Source organism: Aspergillus candidus, assembly GCF_002847045.1.
Source record: "Aspergillus candidus strain CBS 102.13 unplaced genomic scaffold BDW47scaffold_3, whole genome shotgun sequence".
Classification (NCBI taxonomy): Eukaryota; Fungi; Ascomycota; class Eurotiomycetes; order Eurotiales; family Aspergillaceae; genus Aspergillus; species Aspergillus candidus.
In genome coordinates, this window is record NW_020194008.1 from 508,894 (window position 1) to 531,500 (window position 22,607).

At 56.2% G+C, this 22,607-nt stretch overlaps 7 protein-coding genes across 7 annotated transcripts; 3 read left to right on the forward strand and 4 right to left on the reverse strand.

Moving 5' to 3' along the window:
* Positions 1–314: 314 nt before the first annotated feature.
* On the forward strand, positions 315–2,194 carry BDW47DRAFT_122343 (F-box/WD repeat-containing protein; the record flags this gene model as incomplete). Its single annotated transcript, XM_024815826.1, has 2 exons — positions 315–1,396; positions 1,453–2,194. 2 exons carry the CDS (start codon positions 315–317, stop codon positions 2,192–2,194), a joined length of 1,824 nt encoding a protein of 607 aa, XP_024675909.1.
* Positions 2,195–2,469: 275 nt separating this feature from the next.
* Positions 2,470–4,203, reverse strand: BDW47DRAFT_98754 (nucleolar and coiled-body phosphoprotein 1 family protein). The gene is made up of 2 exons (XM_024820718.1): positions 4,075–4,203; positions 2,470–4,002 (listed from the first exon to the last, which is right to left on the reverse strand). Exons 1-2 carry the CDS (start codon positions 4,132–4,134, stop codon positions 2,815–2,817), a joined length of 1,248 nt encoding a protein of 415 aa, XP_024675910.1. The 5' UTR covers positions 4,135–4,203; the 3' UTR covers positions 2,470–2,814.
* Positions 4,204–4,570: 367 nt separating this feature from the next.
* Positions 4,571–9,441, forward strand: BDW47DRAFT_132316 (GTP-Rho binding exocyst subunit SEC3; the record flags this gene model as incomplete). The annotated part of the gene is made up of 3 exons (XM_024817526.1): positions 4,571–5,010; positions 5,228–8,444; positions 8,511–9,441. The coding sequence occupies exons 1-3, from the start codon at positions 4,848–4,850 to the stop codon at positions 9,439–9,441; spliced, it is 4,311 nt and encodes a 1,436-aa protein (XP_024675911.1). The 5' UTR covers positions 4,571–4,847.
* A 1,796-nt stretch (positions 9,442–11,237) lies between these two features.
* BDW47DRAFT_98757 (uncharacterized protein) lies at positions 11,238–12,488 on the reverse strand. Its single transcript, XM_024820719.1, has one exon. The coding sequence runs from the start codon at positions 12,323–12,325 to the stop codon at positions 11,732–11,734; it is 594 nt and encodes a 197-aa protein (XP_024675912.1). The 5' UTR covers positions 12,326–12,488; the 3' UTR covers positions 11,238–11,731.
* A 1,251-nt stretch (positions 12,489–13,739) lies between these two features.
* BDW47DRAFT_98759 (guanine nucleotide exchange factor DCK1) lies at positions 13,740–18,214 on the forward strand. The gene has a single exon (XM_024820720.1). It carries the CDS (start codon positions 13,802–13,804, stop codon positions 18,032–18,034), a length of 4,233 nt encoding a protein of 1,410 aa, XP_024675913.1. The 5' UTR covers positions 13,740–13,801; the 3' UTR covers positions 18,035–18,214.
* Positions 18,215–18,528: 314 nt separating this feature from the next.
* On the reverse strand, positions 18,529–20,828 carry BDW47DRAFT_115126 (40S ribosomal eS8 domain-containing protein; the record flags this gene model as incomplete). Its single annotated transcript, XM_024814761.1, has 4 exons — positions 18,529–19,222; positions 19,331–19,642; positions 20,083–20,607; positions 20,755–20,828. The coding sequence occupies 4 exons, from the start codon at positions 20,826–20,828 to the stop codon at positions 18,529–18,531; spliced, it is 1,605 nt and encodes a 534-aa protein (XP_024675914.1).
* Positions 20,829–21,414: 586 nt separating this feature from the next.
* BDW47DRAFT_98765 (DUF2470 domain-containing protein) lies at positions 21,415–22,331 on the reverse strand. Its single transcript, XM_024820721.1, has one exon. It carries the CDS (start codon positions 22,212–22,214, stop codon positions 21,543–21,545), a length of 672 nt encoding a protein of 223 aa, XP_024675915.1. The 5' UTR covers positions 22,215–22,331; the 3' UTR covers positions 21,415–21,542.
* Positions 22,332–22,607: the final 276 nt, after the last annotated feature.

Consider the following 22,607-nt stretch of genomic DNA (forward strand, 5'->3'; position numbering starts at 1 on the left):
CAAAAGATGAGTCATAATCCTGATCCTGACTCCCATCGTCGCCGAGCACGATACGGGCCCGCATAGCCTTGTGCTTTTGTATAGGAGCTCCAAATTTCCCACACATATAATAAGGAGCATTATCCGGAGCCATCCAGGATAATTGAAATTACTTAGAAAACCTAGATATGTGGGTGATATATCTTTCTCCCCTAGAACAATTGAAGTCAATGCTGATTAAGATTCGTGCATAGATCCTTGTCGCATATGAACCGACGTCATATCAATTAACATTTTTACTTTTTGAATTCACCACACAGCTGCATGAATCGACCATGATCCTGCCTGACCTGCCTCCAGAAATTATTTATCTGATAGCATCTTATTTCTCGACCGCTAGCGCCCTGGTCAATCTTGCCCAGACGTGTCACCGCCTCCACACAGTCGTTGCAGCCGAGGACTGGCGGATTTTTCGAGCCTTCGTCAAGAGTCGGTTTCCCTACGTGCAGGACTCACCCTTTTGGAAGGATGCCGCCCAGGCCCTCACAACCAGATCGCGGGCGCTGGACAGATACGGGGTAGTCGGGCGATTTGTGTTGCCACATAAAAAGGCCGTCAAGCTTGGATCCCACCGCGCAAGCAGACGCGACAACCCTACTATTGGATACCGTCCTGCCATTGACTCGTACGAAACCTGGAATGTTGCTGGGTGGAAAGACCACAAGGAGGTGCTAGCCTGGGGCGCAGCGGACGAGGTGGTCCTGCGGATCCGAGAACAAGACAAACGGCCCAAAGAGAGGTGGTTCGTGTTCAATGATCTGGACCACATCAGTAGTTTAGATGACATCTGTGGGCTTCACCTCCTGAGACCCGACCACTACAGCAAACAGGACGATAAGGAGCAGATGATTGTGGGCCGTCTGCGCGGCGAACTCCTTCATCTTGCAATAACGCCAGACCAGGCAACCTGGGAGTACAAGCAAAAGTTTGTGACCCACGGTCCGGAACTCGAGCGCATTGATCTGAGCACTGGCTCCGAACCGATTCTTGCTGCCCACATGAGCCATGGAGCGATCTCGTTCTACAGCACTACCACCGATGAAAGCGAGGTTCACGCGTTTGCCCGCATTCGGGTTGACCCTTATAACTCGCAGAGAAATAAGTACTCGAAATTTCTATCGTCGAATCGCTTTGCAGTCGAGACTGGCCGCTCCGACGATGCATTAGCTATCTCTAAGGTCACCCAGGAGCGGTTGTCTTTAGAGCGCGAGATTGGGGTGGAATCCTTAGAGCTGGAAGACCAGCTCGGACCGGCTCCCAAGCCGACTGTTAGTGGAATTGCGCCTCTGGAGATACAAGCCTGCGGGAGACCCTCGGGGGATGTATTCCTCGCGGCCTGGGGTGACCGCGCGGTCAGGTATGCTTTTGTCCCCCATTACGCGGTTTTGCAAGCCCAACTAACAAGACATACAGACTCCATGATCTCCGCTCGCACAAGTCCTTCGAGAGCATCTACCGAGACTCCAGCGACCAGAACCCCATATACTGCGTCCATTCGTTCGGGTACGACAATTTCGCCGCCGGAGCGGGAGGCGAGGGCGTAGTCAAGCTCTTTGACCTCCGCATGCCAAAGAACTACAACTACCTCGAAGCAAGACCATCCTCCCGCGTGTCCCAGAACAACAACCACGCCACCCGGCGCAATTCCACCACCCAAAGACACCACCACTACCATCCCAGAGGAGGTCTCTCCCTATTCCTCTCCCACCCACCGCCTCTTCGAACGAATGCGCCTCGCGCCCGTTCGACACATCGCTACCGCGGACCCATCTACACCATGTCCTCGCCCTCCATCCTGTCCCCAACCATCTACACCGGCGTTGCCGACGGCGTATTCCGGCTAGACTTTGCCTCCACGGACGATCTGACGGGCCCTTGCCGACAATGGTACCACAGCCAGCTCGGCCTGGACCTCAACAACAGCAACAGCACCAATAACAACGACCACAGCTCTTCCCGACGCCCCGACCGCATCCTAGAGCTATCCGGATACGAGCGCCCAGATCCCCAGCACCACTCCCGCTCCCTGAAGCTGCGGACCCAGCAGCCGTTTTCGTCCATCGGGGCTGACGACGTCGCCAATGAGCGGGAAACGGGCTGGGATCGGAGGTGGGAGCGTCTGGAGCAACCTGGTGCGTGGAGGCGTAGCGATTAGATGACTTGGTTTTGTTCGTTCTTTCTTGATTTCTCTCTCTCTCGTTACAAAAACTGGTGGGATGGTTTAGACGATTGATTTATCTTTTCGTTGCGTGTGGAGTTGGGCTTGATTGGATATAACGGCGGTAGATTACGATATCCTTGAATCTGTTTGATTAGACTTTGGGAAATAGCTTAGCTTTGAGAGATATTGGCGAGAAGAATTCACTAGTTGCAGACGACACACAGGCAGAGGGTTTATTCTTTTATGCGATTAGTTTAATGTGGAAAGCCTGGAAGCACGATAAAAAATGGTATTTGACGAAACACAGTGCGCGTAAAGGTAAAACGACATAATAAAACTATATATGACAAGGTAAAAACGTTTCTTTCTTTCGTTCGTTCTCTCTTTCCTTCATTCTGTCTGTCTTTTTTTCTTTGGTTTTTTAATCCCAGCTCCATCAGCGCCTTGCTTGAAAAGTATAGACGATCTAAATAGGTAGATCTAGATCTATTCGTCTAATCGAGAAAATAACTTTTGGTGAAACTTGTATTGATGATCGTGGACGGAAGGACGCTTCGCTTCATCAGATGCAATCTGCCGCTTCGACAAAAGTTCGGTAGGAGGACGGCTGAGACTTAGTCGTCGAACTTGAAGGACTTGCCGCCGCTCATGTCGATGGGACCGCCGCGGTAGGAACCGCGCTTCTTCTTGTTCTTCTCCTTCGTGAAGCCCTTGCCGCGGGTGACCGACAAGTCGTTGTAGGCCTTTTCGGCGTAGGCGTAAGAGATGTAATCGTTGGAGGGGTGGTCGTGGGCCTGCTCGCTGAGAAGAGCCAGGGGGGTCGGGCGGGCGCCGGTGTGTCTCTTCTTGCCGGGACCGTTGCCAGGGGCGGGGCTGGCGCTCGAAGAAGTGGTTTGCTCGGCGGATTTGGGGGCCGCGTTGTCAGAGTCCTGGAGCGTAGTGGTGGAATCGCTGGAGGCGCTCGAGGACGACGCTTTCTTGTCCTTTTTGCCGCTGTCGCTATCCGACTCGGACGAGCTGGAGGAGGACCCGCTGGAGCTAGAGTCGGACGGAGGCAGCGGGGTCTTCGCGGCCTTCTTCAGGGTCTTCTTATCATCGTCGGAGTCGGAATCGGAGGAAGAATCAGAGTCGGAAGACGAAGACGAAGAGGAGGAAGAAGAAGAGGAAGAGGAAGAGGAGGAAGAAGACGAAGAAGACGACGACGACGACGACGACGACGACGAAGACGACGAAGAAGACGAAGAGGAAGAAGAGCTAGAAGAGCTGTCCGAAGATTCCGAGTCGGAGGAAGAGTCCGAGGACGAGTCAGACGAAGACGAGCTAGCATCCTTCTTACCCGACAGCTTCGTCTTCTTGTTCTTGGGGGCTTCATCAGACTCGGAATCCGACTCGGAAGACGAGGAGCTGCTGGATTCAGCCTTGCGCTTCAATTTGTTCGGCTTCGCAGGGGACTTGGCAGCTGCCTTGTCCTCATCCTCATCGTCGGCATCGCTTTCGGAGCTCGAGGAGGAAGAGGAAGAGGAGGAGCTCTTGGACTGTTTCTTAGACTTGGGCGCATCGTCCATGGCGACATCCGAATCGCTAGAACTCTCATCGCTGCTGCTGGTCGTCTTCGCCCCATCTGCCTGGCCCTCCCAGGTCTTGAAAACCTCCACCAAAGACGGCACGTTCTTGGAATCGCCCTTGATCGATTTGCTCGCCTGTTCCTTGACAAATGCCTCACGAGCCTTGGAGAATCCAAACTCCGTCAGGAAGGCATCGACCGCAGCGACAAGTTGCGTGGGAGGGAGTGTAGGCTTAGCCTGGAGGTTTGCAATGAGCCTTTGTTAGTGAACGCCCCCATATGTAAATCATTGAGGTAAGGCTGATCTTACCCCTTTCTTGTCCTGAGAGGACTTCGTCGAAGAAGACTTCTTTCCTTTTTGTCCAGCCATGGTGATTAATCGCTGCACCGTAGTTGAATCTAAGAAACGAGGGAAACAAAACGAGACGCTGGACTGGGCTGAGATTGGGTCTTGATCATCTTCTTTCATCCCGACAAAAAAAAAAAGGGCAGAAAAACACTACACAGGCGGTGAGCAAAACTAGCAGTGTGATTGGCTACTCAGACGCACCTGGACCTGGGACTTCACGTGGGTTCCCGTGACATGATGGAGATTGCAGGTACTTCAATAATGACTCAGCCATGCATAACATGCTCCATAGATGCCTAGAATGATAGTATATTATACATCCACATTACATAATAATGCACAAATTCCCCTGCCCTTCCATGGTTTCCGCCTTCCGGCAGCGTCCATCCCATCCCCAGAAGTATTCAGTGGTTGATGAGCTAATTCACTCTTGACTGGCTCTCCTCCTCCACTCGGAGCTATCTCAGCTTCTGCATAGGTCATTCTTGAACCCACTCGACTCTCCTTTCTATCAATTTCAGCTACCCCGATCAATCCGATCGAGCTGTCGAATCTCTCGAGCCCATCGAGCCGGTCGAGCGACACTCCGTTTCATACCAGGGACCCTGTACCCGTGTTGTCTGTTGTAGACACCTTCCGTCCCGATCTCCCCGACCCCCGATCCCCCCGATCATGCCCACTTGATCTCGGCTCTTTCTTGTGTGATCCGGGTTTCCGAGGAGTGAACAGCAACAATGAGTGGCTCTGATCGTTCGCGGGGCCCGCCTCCTGGCGAGTTCCCTCCAAGGGATCCTCGCCGCGCGCCAGAGGGGTCAATGTCGAGAGCCGAGAAGTTCGAGGATGAAAAGAAACGAATTATGCAAAGTTGCTTCTCAAGGAAAGACAGTGATGGAACATGTATGTATCTGTATCTCTTGCGTCATGTTCATCTGCAGTTATGCGATTGCCATGCTTCGATCGAGCTCGCTGGGACCGAAAGCGGGGAACTCCTTAAATCATACATTAGCCCGGTACCCAAGGTCTACGCCATATCGACTGGTGGAGCCTGTCTATTTTTGGCTTTGTTGCAATTGAGTGATCAGATTCAGGGTAGCTAACGCTCAATTCCTCGCAGTGGTCGATTCTTATATTACTCATGTGCGCATCACCGAAGACTCCGCGTATCCATCCTCTCCGCCGCCGCCCAACTCGCCCCCCGAGAATAAGAAGCCTCGAGTGATTATCGTGGCCGTGAGACGCTCGGGTCGGGTGCGCATGCACAAGGCCAGGGAAAACAACGATGGCACGTTTTCAATCGGAAAGACGTGGATGCTCGACGATTTGTCTTCAATCGTCTCGTACAACGCATTTGTGCCGTCGAATCCATTGGAACAACAACACAAGCAGTGGGCATCAAATGTTGGCTTTGTGGTTACTATTGGGAAGCCGTATTACTGGCATGCTAGGACCTCTAAAGAGAAGGAGTTCTTCATCGGCAGTCTGGTGAAAATCTACAGGAAGTATACGGGCGGCAAAGTGCCGAATCTCATCGGCTTCGACGAACGCGAGCGCGCATTGCTTGTTGGTGCGCCTCCTGGAGCCCCTGGAGCAAAGACGTCCGGCGCGAACTCCCCTCAGGGGAGCCAATCTCAGTCACCATACTCCAGTCGGGCACCCAGTCGCGATGGGCCCAAACGCCCACCACCCGAAGAGCAGGCTCTGCGAGCCCAGAGAAGCCGTGATCCAGTGGGCAGACCCTCTACTGGGCAATCCGGGAAAAGCGGTACTCCTCCTTTTGCGCCGCCGCAGCAACCTCCGCCCTCTATCCCGCTCGATCAGCCGCCACCACGCGCGGACGCCAGGATGCCCAAGGCACCCATAGCGCCACCGCCTGAACTCCGGAATAAGGAAATCCCTGGCAGTTTACTCGCTGCATCGGCAGGGAACCAAATGCCGAGGCCCAGTGTAGACTCGGAGGCGAGCTCGTACCCGGACATGCGGCCATCGTCGTCGCGTGACGGCAGGCCACCGCTACGCACTCAACAGTCAAGTCAAAGCTCACTGCGCAACAATGATGGTCTCCGGCCCACAACTCCAGGGTCAGTTCCGAGCGAAAGCCGAAACATCCTGCAAAGCCCAGGCGGTAGCATGGGGGTGAAATCACCGTTGAATGAAGGCAGCGACAAGGCGTCCGTAGATGCTCCTGCAGACTTGTCGGGCAAGCAGTCATTCAGCGACCAACCTGCCCCGTTGAAGCCAACCCCACTCGCGACTACTACGAGTGTACCGGCGGCCGCCGAAACAGCGGCATTGGAGTCCGCCAACGAACCAGGACCTAGCGGTTCCGCCGCCGAGATTGCCTCCATGTCTCCGGTCAGCTCGTCTGAGGTTCCTCAATCCCCCGTGGATGAGGAGGATGACGGCTCACATCGCCCTGGCCTTGGCCCCATGATCAAGAAGAAGCAACACATGGGTATGGGCGTGGCCGGGGCGTTTCGGAAAGCTGCTACGGCCTATGGGGCCTTTAAGCCGAGACCCGGAGGCGCCGGTGAGAGGTTGCTTGCCGCCGCAAAGAGACAACAGGATGGTACGGAGCCAGACGGGATCACTGGCGTCGTGCCTGCGCCGTCACTGCGCACAAGCCATGAGGCTACACGGCCCGGTTCCCCTGAAACCCCAGTCAACGAAGCACCCTCTATGCCGTCCCCGGCAGCAGAAGTAGAGACACCAGATATACCCTCCCCTGCGCAGGAACCACCTGTTGTGGAAGTTACAAAGGCCGCCCCTGATGTGTCGGCGATCCCCACTGTCGAGGTTCATGACGAGGAACCGCGAGAGACTTCCAGAGCCAGCATGAAGGCCGAGAACGATGAGAGAATGCGGTCCGTTTCTCCTTCTCCCAATGGCCGTCGCCGAAGGAGGCATGCCGATAATACAATCCGGTACTGCCAAGCGATTGGGATTGAACCGGGCATTTTGGAAGGGCGCGGGATCGAATTCGATGATATTCTAACTGATCTTGGCTGGAACGGCCGCCTGGGTGACGAGAAGAGGATCGAAGACCTCGAGGCTGACATCCGCCGAGAGATCGGACGCGTGGAAGCCAGTAGCTGGCTTGGTAATCTTGAACAACAGGAGGGCAAGATCGACCAGCTTGCGAAGTTGATTGACAAGACCGTGGAGGAGTGTGAGGAGCTGGATAACCTCCTGACTCTGTACTCGCATGAACTTAACACTCTGAACGACGACGTGGCATACATCGAGACACAGTCGCAAGGTCTGCAAGTGCAGACGGCCAACCAGAAGCTCCTCCAGAGTGAGCTGCAGAACTTGCTGAAGACACTTTCTATTTCGTCGACCGACCTGCGGCCTCTGAAGGAGGCGTCACTGAGCAACCCTGACGGGCTAAGGGACACCGAAGTTGCTCTTTCCACATTATACAAGGCCATGTTGATGATCGACTCCAACATCTTCCAGAACAAAAAGCGACTGGTCGATACGCCGGGCGACCATGGTGGCCTGGGAGTGTACGCTGATACGGGGATCGGACAGATGCGCGCAATCAAGGAAAAGAAGGAGGAGTATCGCACGGAGTCGCGCCTCTTCTTGCAGCGTCTCAGGCAGTTCATGTCGATTGCCTATAAGGTGGCGGAACAGAAGCGGGTAGACGCTGCTGCAAATCGCTCGCGGGATCAGATGAAGCTGGACGGGGAGGCCCGCGAACACGCCCGCGAGGAGCTGTGGAGGTTCAACGCCTTGATGCTCTTTGCCAGGGAAGTTAGCGGGTCCGAATGGCACAGCCTGATGAATCTCTATGAGCAGCAAGCGAAGATGCCCTACCAAAATGAATTCCGCGAGAATGGCCTGGCCTGGAAGAAAGCGGCAAGGAAGCCCACTGGGGAGGAGCAGGAGCTCCTTTTCACCCACCAAGAAAAAGACAAGGACGGCGAGGGCATTACCATGGCGGCACGCAAACTGACAGTCAAGCGTGGCAAGACCATCAGGGCCGCCGCCGGTCTGCGGCACTCGTTTGGCGAGAAGCAACACGGAAAACTCGACTCGTACGAGGTATTCGCCGGCGCACTCCAAGAGACACTGACCATGATCTCGGTGGAGCAAAACTTTGTCGTCCACTTCTTCCACCTCGACTCTCTTTCTACGGCCGAATTTCCCGATCTCGTCTCTGCCGACATCGCCGGTGAACGCCGGCGCCCCAACTTTGCGGCCAACAAGTCGCACGACCCCGATCGGGCCATGGCGAAGCGGGTCGAACAGCTTATGGATGAGCTCTACGGGTTTTGGCCTACGGATATGCAGAACATGGTGGACTGGGCTATCAAGGCGGATCCTCTGTAAGTTGCTAACTGGCGTGGACGTTCTAGTCTGCGGTGTGAATTCGGCTAACACAAAATCCATAGGCAAGGGATTGGTATTCTTCTCAGCCTGGAGAAGGCCCTGTCGGACTTTGACGACACCAACCAGGACTTCATCATTCACTCGGTGCAGAAGCTGCACACGCGGCTCATCGGACTCTTCAACCGATTCGTGGACGAGCAGATCCGGGGCATTGAAGACACTAAAGTCAAGGTGAACAAGCGCAAGGGCGTGATCTCCTTCATGCGCGTGTTCCCCCACTTCTCCACGGCGGTGGAGAGTATGTTCTCGCAGCCGGAGCAGGAGTTCTTCGACATCCGGATCAGTGTCAACGACGCCTACGACCGGATCAACCGGGCGATGTGGGAGTCCCTCAAATTCATTGCCAAGGAAGCGCCGGGCCACTCGGCGGCGGTGGCCGCTGCCTCGGGGGGCGATCCCGAAGACAAGGAGGTGTTGAACTACCACATCCTCCTGATTGAGAACATGAACCACTACATCGAGGAGGTGGATGTCCGCGGCCTGCCCGTGCTGGAGCGTTGGCACGACCGGGCGCGCCAGGACATGGCGGAGCACATGGGACTCTACGTAGACCTGGTCATCCGGCGACCCCTGGGGAAGCTGCTCGAGTTCGTGGAGTCCCTGGAAGGGCTGCTGGCCGGGGCCAGTCACCCACCAGACATTGCCAACCGGCCGGGCCACTCGCGGTCGGTGGCGAAGAAGCTGCTGTCGGCGTACGACAGCAAGGAGATCAAACGCGGAATCGAGCTGCTCAAGAAACGCGTCGAGAAGCACTTTGGCGACGCGGACGATCCGGGACTGAGCCGGAGCCTGGTGGCGAAGGTGCAGCACGAGTGCGAGGGGCGGTACGAGGCGACGTACGACCGCACGCGACAGGTTCTCGACGCCGTGTACGAAGGGCAGTTGGAGCCGGACTGGCGCAAGGAGGAAGCCACGGCCATGTTCAAGAAATAGCCTTTTCTTTCTTTCTTTTTTTTTTTTTTTTCACTTTCTGGATATTGTCCGATCGTCTTTCTTATTCTCCGGTCGGCCGATTCCCTTTTTTTTTTCTTCCTTTCTTCCTTTTATCTCTCCATTGCTGTTCTTCTGTAATCTGGGTGGCGAGGATGGGAGCATTTGTTCATATCATGGATGATATAACCGAGGCGTCAGGGATTGAATACATGCGTTGTAGTTGCAGGGTACCTGTTATATTATATTATATTATTTATTCTATTTTGACTTATCTCTTATTTTATATGTATTCTTCAAGGAGTTCTTGTCTGGTGATTTCTATGAATCTAGCATTCGGCGATCGCTCCATCCCCTATCTAATACCTCAGGTTGAAATCCTCCTCAATCCTGCTTAGTTTACCTAATAATCCTCGAGGAATTCAACAAGACTCCTGAATAAGATAGAAACTACACCACTAATCCAGTTCAGAGTTTGAATCCGGTCCGTTCATCCATCGAAAGAGTATACTACATAATCACCTATAAAGTTAGTATAATCGATCCTCCAAACCAATCGCAACAAACGATCCCCTGGTCCAAGCTTGCCATTCCCGAGACACCCTAAGAGTAACTTGGACTAAGGACGGACCGACCGATTTGATTTCCAGATCGGAAAGTGGAAGTTTGGTTCGTCTAGGTCGGTAGGTCTGGTTCAGGGGGTTCATTTCACGGCGTCAAACCTTGGTTCCTATCGATCTCATCCGTGTTTCCCGATCAACTGCTTGGTACTGGGGAGTTTGTTAGTTAGTTACCTGGGTGAGTTTACACTGGTTATGTAAGGGACGAGATAAAGGGAGAGAAAGGTTTAAAAAAAAAAGGTAAAAGAGGATGCAGGTGATAGGTCAGATTGGGAAGTTGAGGGGGGGGGATTGGATTGAATTGAACGTGCACCGTTTGATTTGATAGACTTATGGGTGTATGTATGAGTATGGAGTATGAAGACTCTGGGGTAACGTAGTAGGAGGGATAGGTGGAGAGCATCTTGCTGATCAGAGATTCCTCTCATCTGGAAGGAGAGAGATGATTGAATGAAGATCCACCATTTCTTGATGTCTTGAAGATGCTTCAACTTCATATGTGGATTGGGGAGGATGGAGAGTCGCCTCAGGCAGCCCTTCTTTTCTCCTTTTCTTCACTTTTTTTCACTTCATCTTTCACTTCTTTCTTCTCTTCTTCTTCCATCTCATCCACTGGTCATTCCTTAGCTCATTCCATCTGTCTCCCACATTCTTTCATTGAAATATCTCATCGTCACCCCTTAGACCAATAAGATATACCCAGTCTCAACTCGTGCATCTCCACACGGTTCCTGCCAAGGTGAACAACCTGAGGGTCAGGGCTCCACCAGGCCTGGCCTTCCATGCAATAATCTGCTAGGGGCCAAACTAATGGATATGTGATTGACCCAGGGCTTCCCCAAATCACAACATTCAGAATTTTAGAAATCGAAAGAGAAACCACAAGAATTATAAGTCAAAATAGAACAAGGAAGGAAAAGGACACACACAGGGAAAAACCAGGGGAAATTCGCCAATAGAGTGCGGCCGCAGAATTTATTCAATCAATGCCCATTGTCTTGGTCTTTGCGGTCCTTCCAAATTGGAAAGCCGATCATCTGGGGACACTTCTCGATTGCTAGTGATTGCGATTCCTCGCCTACGGAGCTACTCTACTCCCCTCTCTCCCTCCTTTCTATTCCTGGTCCCAATTGACGACCTGTTTTCCCTTGTCAATTTTCCTTCTTCCTACTCTACAGCCCTGGTCATTCCTTTCTGCAATCCTGCGGATTTCTGTCATGGAGCTGTAGTGTCCCTTCTCGACTAGCTTCGTTTTTCGCTCTTTACCCACACCCCCTTTCAGGTTCCCGCGGCTGCGACAACATACCGACCTCGTCCATCCGCAATTGATTCCCGTCCTGTCGGCATTCGTCCACATTCCTCGCCCTCCCTCTCCCCCCCCCCTTTTCTCCGTCACTCAGCGCTCACAATAGGATCGCTCTGCATGTGGCGCTCCATTCCATCGATCGATCTGGAAAAGAATTCTCCCCGCCTTCCGCCTTCCTCTCGTGCGCCCCCGCTCCCTCGGTGACCGCGCCCACCCACCCCCTCATTCCTCGACCGGCCACTGTGACAACCATTGCGGGGTGTCCTTCGGGATTGCCGCTTCTTGAGCAGACATGCCCTGGAGGCCTCTACCTCGCATCGCCTTCGCCGTCGCTATCTACCCCTTTCAACCCTCCACCCCGGCCGACCTACCGCTGGAGCTCGGCGATGAGCTCTACATCATTGAACAAGGGGGCGCCAATGGCGAATGGTGTCGTGGCTACTTGGTCGCGCCGCCGTCGCTGCTGGCGGGCCTGACCAGCAACAAGGGCCAGACCCTCGAGGCGCGCGTCTTTTCGGGCATCTTCCCCCGCAATTGCGTCGAGATTCGTGAGGTTCTGGGCGACGCCGACCCCAACCGCCCCGCGAAGAACGGCGACCGCCAGAGTTACCGCACCGACACCGAGGGGGCCGATTTGCGAAGCAGCCTGGCTCTCTCGCAGGATGACGTGCACGTGGTCGGTGAGGCCTCCAACGTGGTCGTCGCCAAGAAGGGGAAGCCCGCCCAGATCTTCATCCACAAGCAGGAGGACGACGCGCTGGCGAGCCCCGGGTCGCTGACCAACCACGCCGTGAACTCGCCCGCCCTCCCGTATACGCCCCTCAGTCTGATGGCGCCCCGCGACGCCGACGCTCCGAAACCGGCCGCCCCCGTCCCCATGCTCAAGATCGGCGACGAGAGTGCCACCGCGCTGGCCGAACCGTTGGTCGACGAGATCGCTTCGTGTCTGCGGGAGTGGCATTCGACCAATCTCCACCAACTGCTGCTGGGGCGCCAGTACGCCGTCGTCGAAGAGATGTCCGCCATCGTGCAGGAGCTCGACTTCGCCCGCCGGCAGCTGCTGTACGACGTCCTCACCGCGCAGGAGAAGGAGGGCCTCCGCCACGACGTGGTCTGGAAGCTGGTCCGTGCCAACAAGATGCTCGGCGGCGATGTCATCGTTCGGGACCCCGCGCAACGGGGCCAGTTGCTGACCGGCGAGGATTCCGCCATCCAGATGACGAAGCTCCAGTCGGAGATGAGCATGCTCGACAGCAGTCCGACCCAGCCCTCCGACGTTGCCGCTTTACATCACCTGCTGCTCGAGGTCACGGCGGTGTCCGGCAACTTCCCCGGCCCCGTGTCGCTCGCGATCTACCTGTGCGCCCAGTCGGAAACCGGCGCCCTCAAGTCCCTATCCGAGACCTACGCGCTGGACATCCCGTCGCCCGAGAAGTTTGTCAGCCAGGCACCGAGCAGCAAGCTGAAGACGCTCTTCACCGACCTGAGTGGCACCGACCTGGGCGACGGGTCCCCCGGCGGCGCCAAGTTGTACCTGGTTGTCGCCGTCCGATCGCTCGAGTCGACCGCGACCGCCGCGCTCCAGTCGCGACCGTCCATCTCGCGGGAGGGCCCGGCAGCCGCCAAACCTAACGGCAGTGCCAACCATGCGACCAAGGGCAATCTGAAGACACGCCGGAGCATGATGTGGTCGAAGCCCCGCGGGATCCAGAGCCCCGAGCCCGTCAAGGAGACCCCGCGGGCGCCGCCGCAGACGTCGGACAGCACATCCAGCGCCAAGGAGCGCAGCAACGCCCCGGCGACCAAGGACACCAGTCAGGTCCGCACAGTGGGGGTCGGGCTCCTGGAGGTGTCCCAGATCCTGCGCACCGAAAAGGACGCGGAGCAGTTGATGAGCATCTGGTCCCCGTCCGAGGAGAGCAGCGACGATGGGGACGGGATCGAGTTCGACGGGTTGATCCGCGCATTGCTCCCCAGCGCCAGCGGGAAGTATGTGCGCTCCCACCAGGCGGCGCGGCTCCATCTCCACCTGTCCCCCTTCGTGCATGCCGACGCCGACGCCCTGGTGCGGAAGAACCCAACCATCATGCATCACATCGTCCAGACCAAGCGCATCGGCTTCGCCCAGGCGCCGACGAAACCGCGGTCGGATATCTACCTGACCGTCTCCAGTGCCAGCTTCCCGCCGGACGCCCTGCTCTCGCACCCGCAGACGGGCCAGGTGCCCGTCCCCGCGCACACGGGCATGCGCAACCTGCAGTTGACCCTGGAGGTCCGGGCGGCGTCGGGGGCCCGGGTCGACAAATGCGTCTGCCCGTCCTCCAACGCCCCGGCGCAGACCGCGTGGCGCACCACAATCGCCGACCGGGGCACGCCGTGGAACCAGACCATCCGTCTCAACGTGCCGTCCGAGCAGATCCCCGGGTCCCACCTGGTGATGAGCGTGGCGGATTCCCCCGGGTTCCCGTTTGCGCTGGCGTGGATGCCCCTGTGGGATAACCAAGCGTTCATCCGGGATGGCCCGCACTCGCTGCTGCTGCACGCGTACGACAAGCTCACCTCGAACGTGGAGAACGGCAAGGGGGCCTACCTGGGCCTCCCGTGGAGTTCGTTGGGTAAGAACGAGTCGACCAAGGACGAGGCGGTCACGGGCCCATTGGCCACGCTGCGCCTGGACACGCACCTGTGCAGCACGGAGTATTCGCAGGACCAGGTCATCCTGAGCCTGCTGAACTTCCGGGAACGGCCGGTCGACGAGGTTCTCGACACCTTGAAGCGGGTCCTCTTCGTGCCGGAGATCGAGATCGTCAAGCAGCTCAGTGGCGTGTTCGACGCGCTGTTCGGCATCTTGGTGGAGAACGCCGGGAACGAGGAGTACGAGGATCTGATCTTCCACAATCTCGTGACGGTTCTGGGTATTGTGCACGATCGACGGTTCAATCTGGGCCCGTTGGTGGACCACTACGCCGGCAACCAATTCAACTTCCCCTTCGCGACGCCCTGCCTCGTCCGCAGCTACCTGCGTCTGCTCCAGTCGAGCTCCGAACCCAACCAGTCGCGGAATCTCCGCGCCACCTTCAAGGTGGGCCGGCACGTCCTCAAGTTCATCATCAATGCCCGACAGCAGCAGCAAGCCAAGGAAGAAGGGATCGGGATCACGCGCGTCCAGTCCACCTTCAACCGCGACCTGCATTCGATCTTCAAGGCGCTGGAGGAGCTCATGAAGAACCCCTCGCCCGCCATGGTCGGCAGCAAGACCTTGGTGGTCCAGCACTTCCACACGTGGCTCCCGGAACTCACCAAGGTTCTCCCCAAGGACGAGATGGTCATGATCGCGTTCAGCTTCATGGACGCGTGCAAGGACGTCAAGGGGATGCTCATCCTGTACAAGCTGGTCCTGATCCAGCACTACACCCGCCTGGACATTTTCGACTCGGGGTCGGAGCGGCAGGGCTTGATCTCCAGCTGCGTCGGCTGGCTGGCCCCCTACTGGGGTGGGATGAATTCGGTGTCCGACCTGTACCGCGATCAGGTCCGGCTGAACTGTGCCATCGTTGCGGAGCTGCTGAAGGAGCCGGACCCGCAGCTGTACGAGTTCATGCCCAGCATTGTGTCTTCCTACTACTCGATCATCCCGGAGGGCGTGGACGACACCGATTATCTCTCGCTTCTCTTCAGCAAGACGTTCCCCTTCCACATGAAGCCCTCGAAAACCGCGCAGAAAGTAGACGAGGCTTTAGTGGAACTGTCTGCCGTCCTGGCTGCCGTCGCGGCAGTCCCTCATCCCAAACGGCCGCGACTGAAAGGCCTGGACCTGTCGTCCTTCCTCAACCAGGCATTTGAGGTGCACACGTCGATTCTCAACTGCGAGCCTTACCCCGAGAGCTGGCTCAGTGCTCACATATACAATCACCGGGCCACCGTCAAGAGTCTGGAGTTCCTGGCCACCATTATGATGGACAAGTTCCTCCCGGGACCCGATGATGCGGAGTCGTTTGACACCCGAATGTGGGAGAACCTCTTCCTGACCCTGCTGAAGGTTGTCTCCAGCAACGTTCTCGCCCTCGAAACCTTCCCCGAGCAACGACGCCGTGCGATCTGGAAGATCGCCGGAGACGTCCGAGAACAGGGTGCGGCCCTGCTGCGCGCCAGCTGGGAGGCCATCGGCTGGGAGACCACGGACGAGGAGCAGGAACGCTTCGGGCTGGAACGATTTGGCGGCTACCAAGTGCAGTATGTGCCCGGTCTCGTGGCTCCTATCATCGAGCTCTGCCTCAGTGTCCACGAAGGCTTGCGCCATGTGGCGGTGGAGATCCTGCGGACGATGATCCTGAGCGAGTGGACCCTCAACCAGGAGCTGTCCATCATCGAGACCGAGATCATCTCCAGCCTCGACAACCTCTTCAAGTCGAAAAATATGAGCGAGTTCGGCGTCCAGAAGCTCTTCATCGGGGAGCTGCTCGAATACTTCGAAGCCTGCGAGGCCTTCGATCCGGAACTCACCAATGCCGTCAAGGGCCTCATCGGCACCGTCGACGAACTTCTCGATCTGTTTGTGGCGTCGCAGAGCGGTTCCATGGCCGAGAACATGCACACGCTCCGGCTGATGGAGTACATGAAGGACATGGGCCGGGAAGATATCTTCATCCGTTACGTCCATGAGCTGGCCGAGGTGCAGGCAGCGCAGAGCAACTCCACCGAGGCCGGTCTTGCCCTCCAATTCCATGCCGACCTGTATGAGTGGGATCCGAAGTCCTCGGTCCCACAGCTTCTCAGCCCTAGTTTCCCCGAACAGACCGCCTTTGAGCGGAAAGAGACCCTGTACTTCGCCGTGATCCAGCATTTCGAGGACGCCAAAGCCTGGACGCATGCCCTTGCTTGCTACAAAGAGCTGGCGCTACAGTATGAGGAGACGGTGATGGACTTTATGAAGCTGTCGCGGGCTCAGGGCTCAATGGCCAAGATCAACGAACGCATCGCCAAGGAGGAGAAACAGTTCGCACGATTTTTCCGCGTTATCTACAAAGGTCTAGGCTTCCCGCCGACGTTGCGCGACAAGGAGTTTATCCTGGAATGCTCCCCGACCGAGCGGATGGCCACTTTCGTCGACCGGATGCAACGGGACCATCCGGCGGCTCAGATTGTGTCTCCCGGGGACGTGCATGATTATGAGGGCCAGTATCTGACCATCACTCCTGTCTCCGCTTATCGAGACATGAGCCATCCTGTGTATCAACGGTCCAAGGTTCCATCGGGCGTCCGGGACCATCTCCTGATCTCCGAGCCTTGCCGCTTCACGTCGACCCTGAAGAGACATGTTCGCAACCCCAACGTGCAAGAGCAATGGGTGGAGAAGGTCATCTACACCACAGCGGAGCCTTTCCCGAATATCCTGCGCCGGAGTGAGATTGTCACGGTTGACACCGTCGCCTTAACACCCCTGCAAACCGCGGTCGAACGGACCTGGCGCAAGACCCAGGAATTGTGCTTGCTGCAACGGCGGGCCGTGTACGGGGAAGACTCCAGCTTGGTGGGCCTCACGGAGGCGCTGGAGCAGTTTCTCGACACCCAGTCTTCCTCCCCAAGCTGTGTCGCTCTTTACCGCGAATTCCTAGCAGACGAGGACCCCGAGGGCAGTGAGGGGACACCCACACCCGTGGACCCCATGAAGAACGCCCTTGCCGTGGGACTGATTGACCACGCTTTGGCGATCAAGCAGTCTCTCGCCTTGTACAACCGTCCGGCACACCAGGCCACGCAAGCGGAGCTGCAGCGCCGCTTCGAGGAAGTGTTTGCCTCGGAGCTAGCCTCGCTCAGCTCTCTGGTGCTCGAGCCTCTGCAATTCCCCGTACGCCGGTCCCTCAGCACCAAGACGGACCGCAAGCCGCGTCAGCGGGCTACCAGCCCCGAGGAGGAGTTGATCCGGACCCAGAAAACCGTCAAGAGCAAACATCCCGATAAGCAGTCTGTGAGCCACCGGATCAGCATCATCAATCCATTCAAGCGCCACGGGGCCAGCAACTCGGTAGCCACGATCCAGGGCGAGTCGCGGCGGCGACGTTCCAACAGCCGGGTTAACGGCGAGGACCGGGATGACGATGCCGCTACGGTTCACAGCCAAACGACCACTCGCTCGCGGGACACTCACGGCAAGCGGCGCAGTCTCTTCGGGGATTTCGGAGAAAAACTCCACCGCCATACATCCCACCGATCGAACCGATCGATGGGCGCAGGTGAATCCGTCGCGGACGGGACAACGACGCAGGAAAAGCGACGGTCCCGCAGCGCGTCTCGAAGCGCGGCCGCCAAGTCTCTCGAGAACATCGGGCGGAGCAACTCTCAGCGCCATGTGAACGGGGTGTCGAACCATCGCGACCAACCGGCCGTGACTAGCCCTCGAAATGGGGCAACAGCAGGAGGAGGTAGTGGTGGTGGGTGGTCGGCGATTCCCCCGATCACGGACCCTCCGCGGCCGGTGACGCAGAGCAGCATGCATTCCATCAAGAGCCCCGAGATACGCAGTCCCAGCAGCCTGTCGCAGGGACCTATGAGTCCGACTGGGGTGCGGGATTCGGTCCGGAAGAGGCTCAGTGTTTTCAAAGGCGTTGGACGAAAGAACAGCCGACTTGAGTTTCGGGACTCGCGTGCTATGACCGTCCATGAGGAGTGATCTTTCTTTACTTACATTTCCCTCCCCGTCTACTTTCCTATCTCCATCTACACCCTATCTATCTTGTAATGTCTGGACATTAATGAGTGCTGTCTTTCTTTCTTTTCTTTTCTTTTCTTTGATCTTTTACTCTTTTTCATCTTGTCTTCTTACTGGTTGGATATAAGCCGTGTTGAGCTTTAATACCTTGATACCTTTTTAACCTTTTATACCTTGACTTACCTGATTTACCTTGATATACCATACTTCTGACTGATGTTTTCCTTCACCTTCTATTATCTACTCAGCTGGAAAGACTCTCATTTGTTCATTCGCTCATGTACATTACTGCGATTGTCCGACTGGATGGATTGTATACCCGGTTGGAGTTATTGATTCATAATACATTTGAGGAATGTTGTACTCCGTAGTATGTAGTAGGATGCATTAGGTATCTATCCATTTACATGATATAGACAAGTCAAATATAAACACACCCATATATCATATACAAATCACCCCCCAACCTGAATAGGCAAATCCAAATCCACCACCCAAGGCGCATTAACCGCCTCATAGTCAACCGTACAAACACTAGCATTGATAAACAGCGTCTCATCCCCCACCCTCAACGGCGTCCCCGACCCCGCCGACCCATCAATATACGCCCCCCGCTCCTTAACCGTCTTCTCCCCATCACACTGAACCATCGACTCGTTCCTCGAACTCCACTCGTACCTAACCGCCCCATACCCCTCATGAATATGCCCAAACACATGCAACAGCGGCCTCGCCCTCTCAACCGCTTTAAACAGATCCTCACACCCCACACTAAACCCCCCCGGCACAACCCTATCCAGCACCCCATACGGCGGCCCATGCGTAATCACGATATCCACGTCCGGGAAATCCGGCGCAGGATGCGGCGCCGAAAACGCACGCTTCGCACCGGGCTGAGCCTCGCTGAGCTTCCGCCGCGGCGACGGCGGGTTGAACCGGTCGACCGCGCCCCGCTTGTACGCAAACGCCCACTCGCAGAACTCGGGCGTCCACGGCGAGGCGTACACCGTGAACGTTGCCCCTGTGCTGGGCACGCGCAGCCGGTGCGTGCCTTCTTCAAGGTAGACGATTCCAGCGGCGCGGGCCGACTCATCCGTGTAGAGCGCTTTTACTACCGCTGGGTCTTCGATCGGGCCTTCTTGGGGGAGACTACCGTTGCCGGTGTGACCATCGCCTCTTGCGGTATCGTTATCGCCATCGTTATCGGTATCAACCCTGCTTCTAGCAAGAAACGCCTCCCGTCCAGACGTCGCAGACGAGCCCTTGTGTCCTGAGCGATAGCGATGGCGGTAGTGTCCGATGCGATGGTAGTATTCCTCGTCGAGGGTGATGTCGTGGTTTCCCGGGATGACGAGTTTGAGTTCTGCGGGGGCGGAGGCGAGGAGGTCGACCATGCGGGTGTGTTCTTCTAGCCGGCCGACTTTTGTGAGGTCGCCGGCGTGGATGAGGACGTCGGCTTGCGGGAGGGGGTGGCGGTAGGGGTTTGTGGTGTGGGCTGGGGAGGCGGGGAGGGTGGTGTGTGTGTCGGAGAGGAGGCAGAGGCGGGTTTTGGTGGATGGCATTTTTGTTCTTTGGGATTGGGGGTCTTGGGGATATGTATGTTTATGATTATATGTATGTGTATGTATATGTGCTTTTTGGGTCTATGTTTGAAGAAGAGGGTTGAGGGGAAGGTGTTGAGGGGGAGGTGTTGATGTGGGTAGTGGATACTGAATACTGGATACTTGAGAGTTGAAGGCGATAGTGGGGCGGATGTCCAGACGTTAATATGACGTCGTTTCTCAACGGAGGTGAATTTCCATGTACGGGGATTATAAATCTTGCTCGGCTACCAATGATAAGTGGTAATCTACATATTATTCATCAGGATCGTTTATTGTCAGAGTTCTATGCACCTATCAAAGATGCGGGAGATATATTGCAACCCCGAAAGATAAACCCTCCGTTGTAAAACCCCCAACATACATGTCCCGTGTGCTTCCCTTTTTTTTAAGAATCTGCAAGCTTACTTGCGGATAGCCTTCTGGTAGAAAGCAAGCTCATCACCCTCCAGGATGTAACCGTCGACACGGCCGCTCTGGCCGGGACGCGAGGCGATCACGGCGTAGACACGGCCGGACTCGAACTGGCGCTCGATGGCGGACTCGACCTTGCCGGACTCGGCGAAGCGGGCAGCCTGCTTCTTCTGCACGCTGTTGCTCTTCTTCTCCTCGGGGACCTCGGACTTCTGCTGGCGTCTGCGGCCGATGGGCTGGCCGTAGTGGGCCTCGTACCACTGACGGAAGGGAGCGGCATCGATCTGGACGACGGCGGACTTGGTCAGGGTGTTGGTGCGGACCAGCTCGTTGTTCGACGGGTGGTAGGCGACGACGATGACACGGGTCTTGCGGGAGATGCCCTCGGAGCCCCACGAGAAGTTACCGGACTCGAGACGGAGAGCACGGAACTTGCGGTTGCCACCACGGGTGCGGACAAGGTGGATACGCTTGGAGCCGATACGGGTGTTGGCGGTCTGGCGACCCTTCTCGAACGCTCTGGATTGACGAGACCATCAGAATCTTTCTTCATGTGTCATTGCCTGGGGGGGTGAGCCCCCGGCAGACGGAACGCCCTGCAGTCATCCCCCGAAGGAGACCCTGCAGGTCCGTAGTTCCTCGGTCTGTTGTAGTGTCGAAGCATACCTCTTCTTGCGGTACTGGGAGCGCTTGGCACCGGTGGCCGAGCGCTTGTGGCGGGAGTCACGAGAAATACCCATTTTTGCGGTTGGAACTGGAGAAGTAATTCATCATGTTAGTTAATGTGACTGGGAGGGTGGTCCCTCCCAATGCTGTCTCCAGGTTATCCGGTGTGATCCTTTGCCGATGGTTCGAGAATAGCAGGTTCAGAGTCAATCGAGTTTGTAGCTGTCCACAAATTGCACACATCGTGACATGCCAATGCGACGAAGCCCTAATCGATGCACCAATGCTCCATTTTGATCTCTGGCTATCCTCCATCATCTCCAACTCCAGATGGTCGGCTGTTCAGCCGGATCGCCGTATCGACCGAGCTGAGCGCGTGTCGAAACTCCAGGCAAAAGGACCGTGGAAATCTAGAACAGACATTGGGGAGGGATTCGCAACATTAAACATACCTTTAGAGATTCAGTTCTTACCGGGAACGCGAGGGGCGGGGGTTGTCGACGGATGAGTTGCTGGACGGGAGACTCTCGTGATGGTTTCGAGGACGAATTTCTCGTCTGTGGGTGCGTGACCCTCCGAGCCCTAAGTGCCCTAACTCCAATCGGGTTTAATTGGATGACTAATATTACGGATACCATCTTAGTCAGCAAATTGACGACCCTCTGACTAAGCAGTTTTTATGTTCCCAAATAGGTTAGTGTATATATTGCTGATAAGGCTCATGCAGGCATCCATTTGTTCAAATGCAGGCTGCATTGAATTATGTACAATGTCCAGGCCGCTATCCTCTACTGATGCTTCTCCCGCTTCGACTGCTCCTTCTTGACCATCCCGTTGAACCGTACCCAAGCCGACATCCCCTCCACGGCTGTCGACGCATACCAAGCACACCACACCCCCGACAGGAACGGGACGCCGTGCACCCGCAACCGCTTCCACGCCAGCAGACTCGCCTCGACGACGTGACAACCCAAGATACCGAAGAACAGATGCGGCTGGTACTGGTGGCAGAACTCCGTAGCGTTGGGGAACTTGCCCAGCCCGACCGTCTCGTAGACCGCCGACCCAGGCAGGAAGTGACTGCGTCGGCTGAACAGCGCGAAGAAGGCCGCGCAGATCCCAAAGGCCAAGATCTGGCCCCCGCGCGGCAGCTTGTACTCTTTGATCACGATGTCCGATAGGCCCAGTGTCGCGAGGCATTCCTTGTGCATGGCCACGACGCGCGCTCGCGTCTCCGAGAGGCTCTTCATCGGTGGGTCCAGGGGCACGGTGTAGCGGGTGCCCTTGGCGCTGATGAGGAGGTCGTTCAGCGTGATGTCTTCTAACTTTGCGGAGCGGGCGGTTCCTGATGAAACGTGGCAGTAGACGCGGAGGTAGAGCGCCAGGGAGTCTTGGTGGTCGCCATTCATGTGGTTGATGATGAAGGATTTATTAGTCTTGGAGTCGCTGGAGGTCGCCATTGTTCTAGATTATTTCGTCTACCGCGTAGGTTTGCTTTGATTTTCGTATTAAGGAGGGTCAACTGAATCTGGTGAGTCTAGGATTGCGATCGCAAGGTTGGATGGGGTAGTGAGAGGCAGTGGTCGGGGGATGGTGAAGTGTGAGACTAATTCGTCATCTCCTCTTTCGGTGCCGCTAACGAATTCTAGAAGTGTCCAGCTTGACCTCGGCATGTGGTCGTGCTTCTCGACTACCTTTCGCAACACCATCCCTTATATTGCTAGGAGTCATATTAGAATTGTAACTATATCATTTGGCTTCAAGTTGGCCACTTAGGAGGTATGGTGGGACACCTGACTATACACTACCCTGGACTCCTGATCCAACAACATTGTGATCTTCTCCCTCTCGTA

Coding starts and splice junctions, on each gene's coding strand:
- BDW47DRAFT_98754 (XM_024820718.1), bottom strand. CDS start 4,134: ATGGCTGGACAAAAAGGAAAGAAGTCTTCTTCGACGAAGTCCTCTCAG. Junction 4,003..4,074: donor CCTCTCAGGACAAGAAAGGG/GTAAGATCAGCC, acceptor GCAAACCTCCAG/GCTAAGCCTACACTCCCTCC.
- BDW47DRAFT_98757 (XM_024820719.1), bottom strand. CDS start 12,325: ATGCCACTCCCGCAGACACGAAGCGATCTCGTCGACCAACGGTTCGGC.
- BDW47DRAFT_98759 (XM_024820720.1), top strand. CDS start 13,802: ATGAGCGTGGCGGATTCCCCCGGGTTCCCGTTTGCGCTGGCGTGGATG.
- BDW47DRAFT_98765 (XM_024820721.1), bottom strand. CDS start 22,214: ATGGCGACCTCCAGCGACTCCAAGACTAATAAATCCTTCATCATCAAC.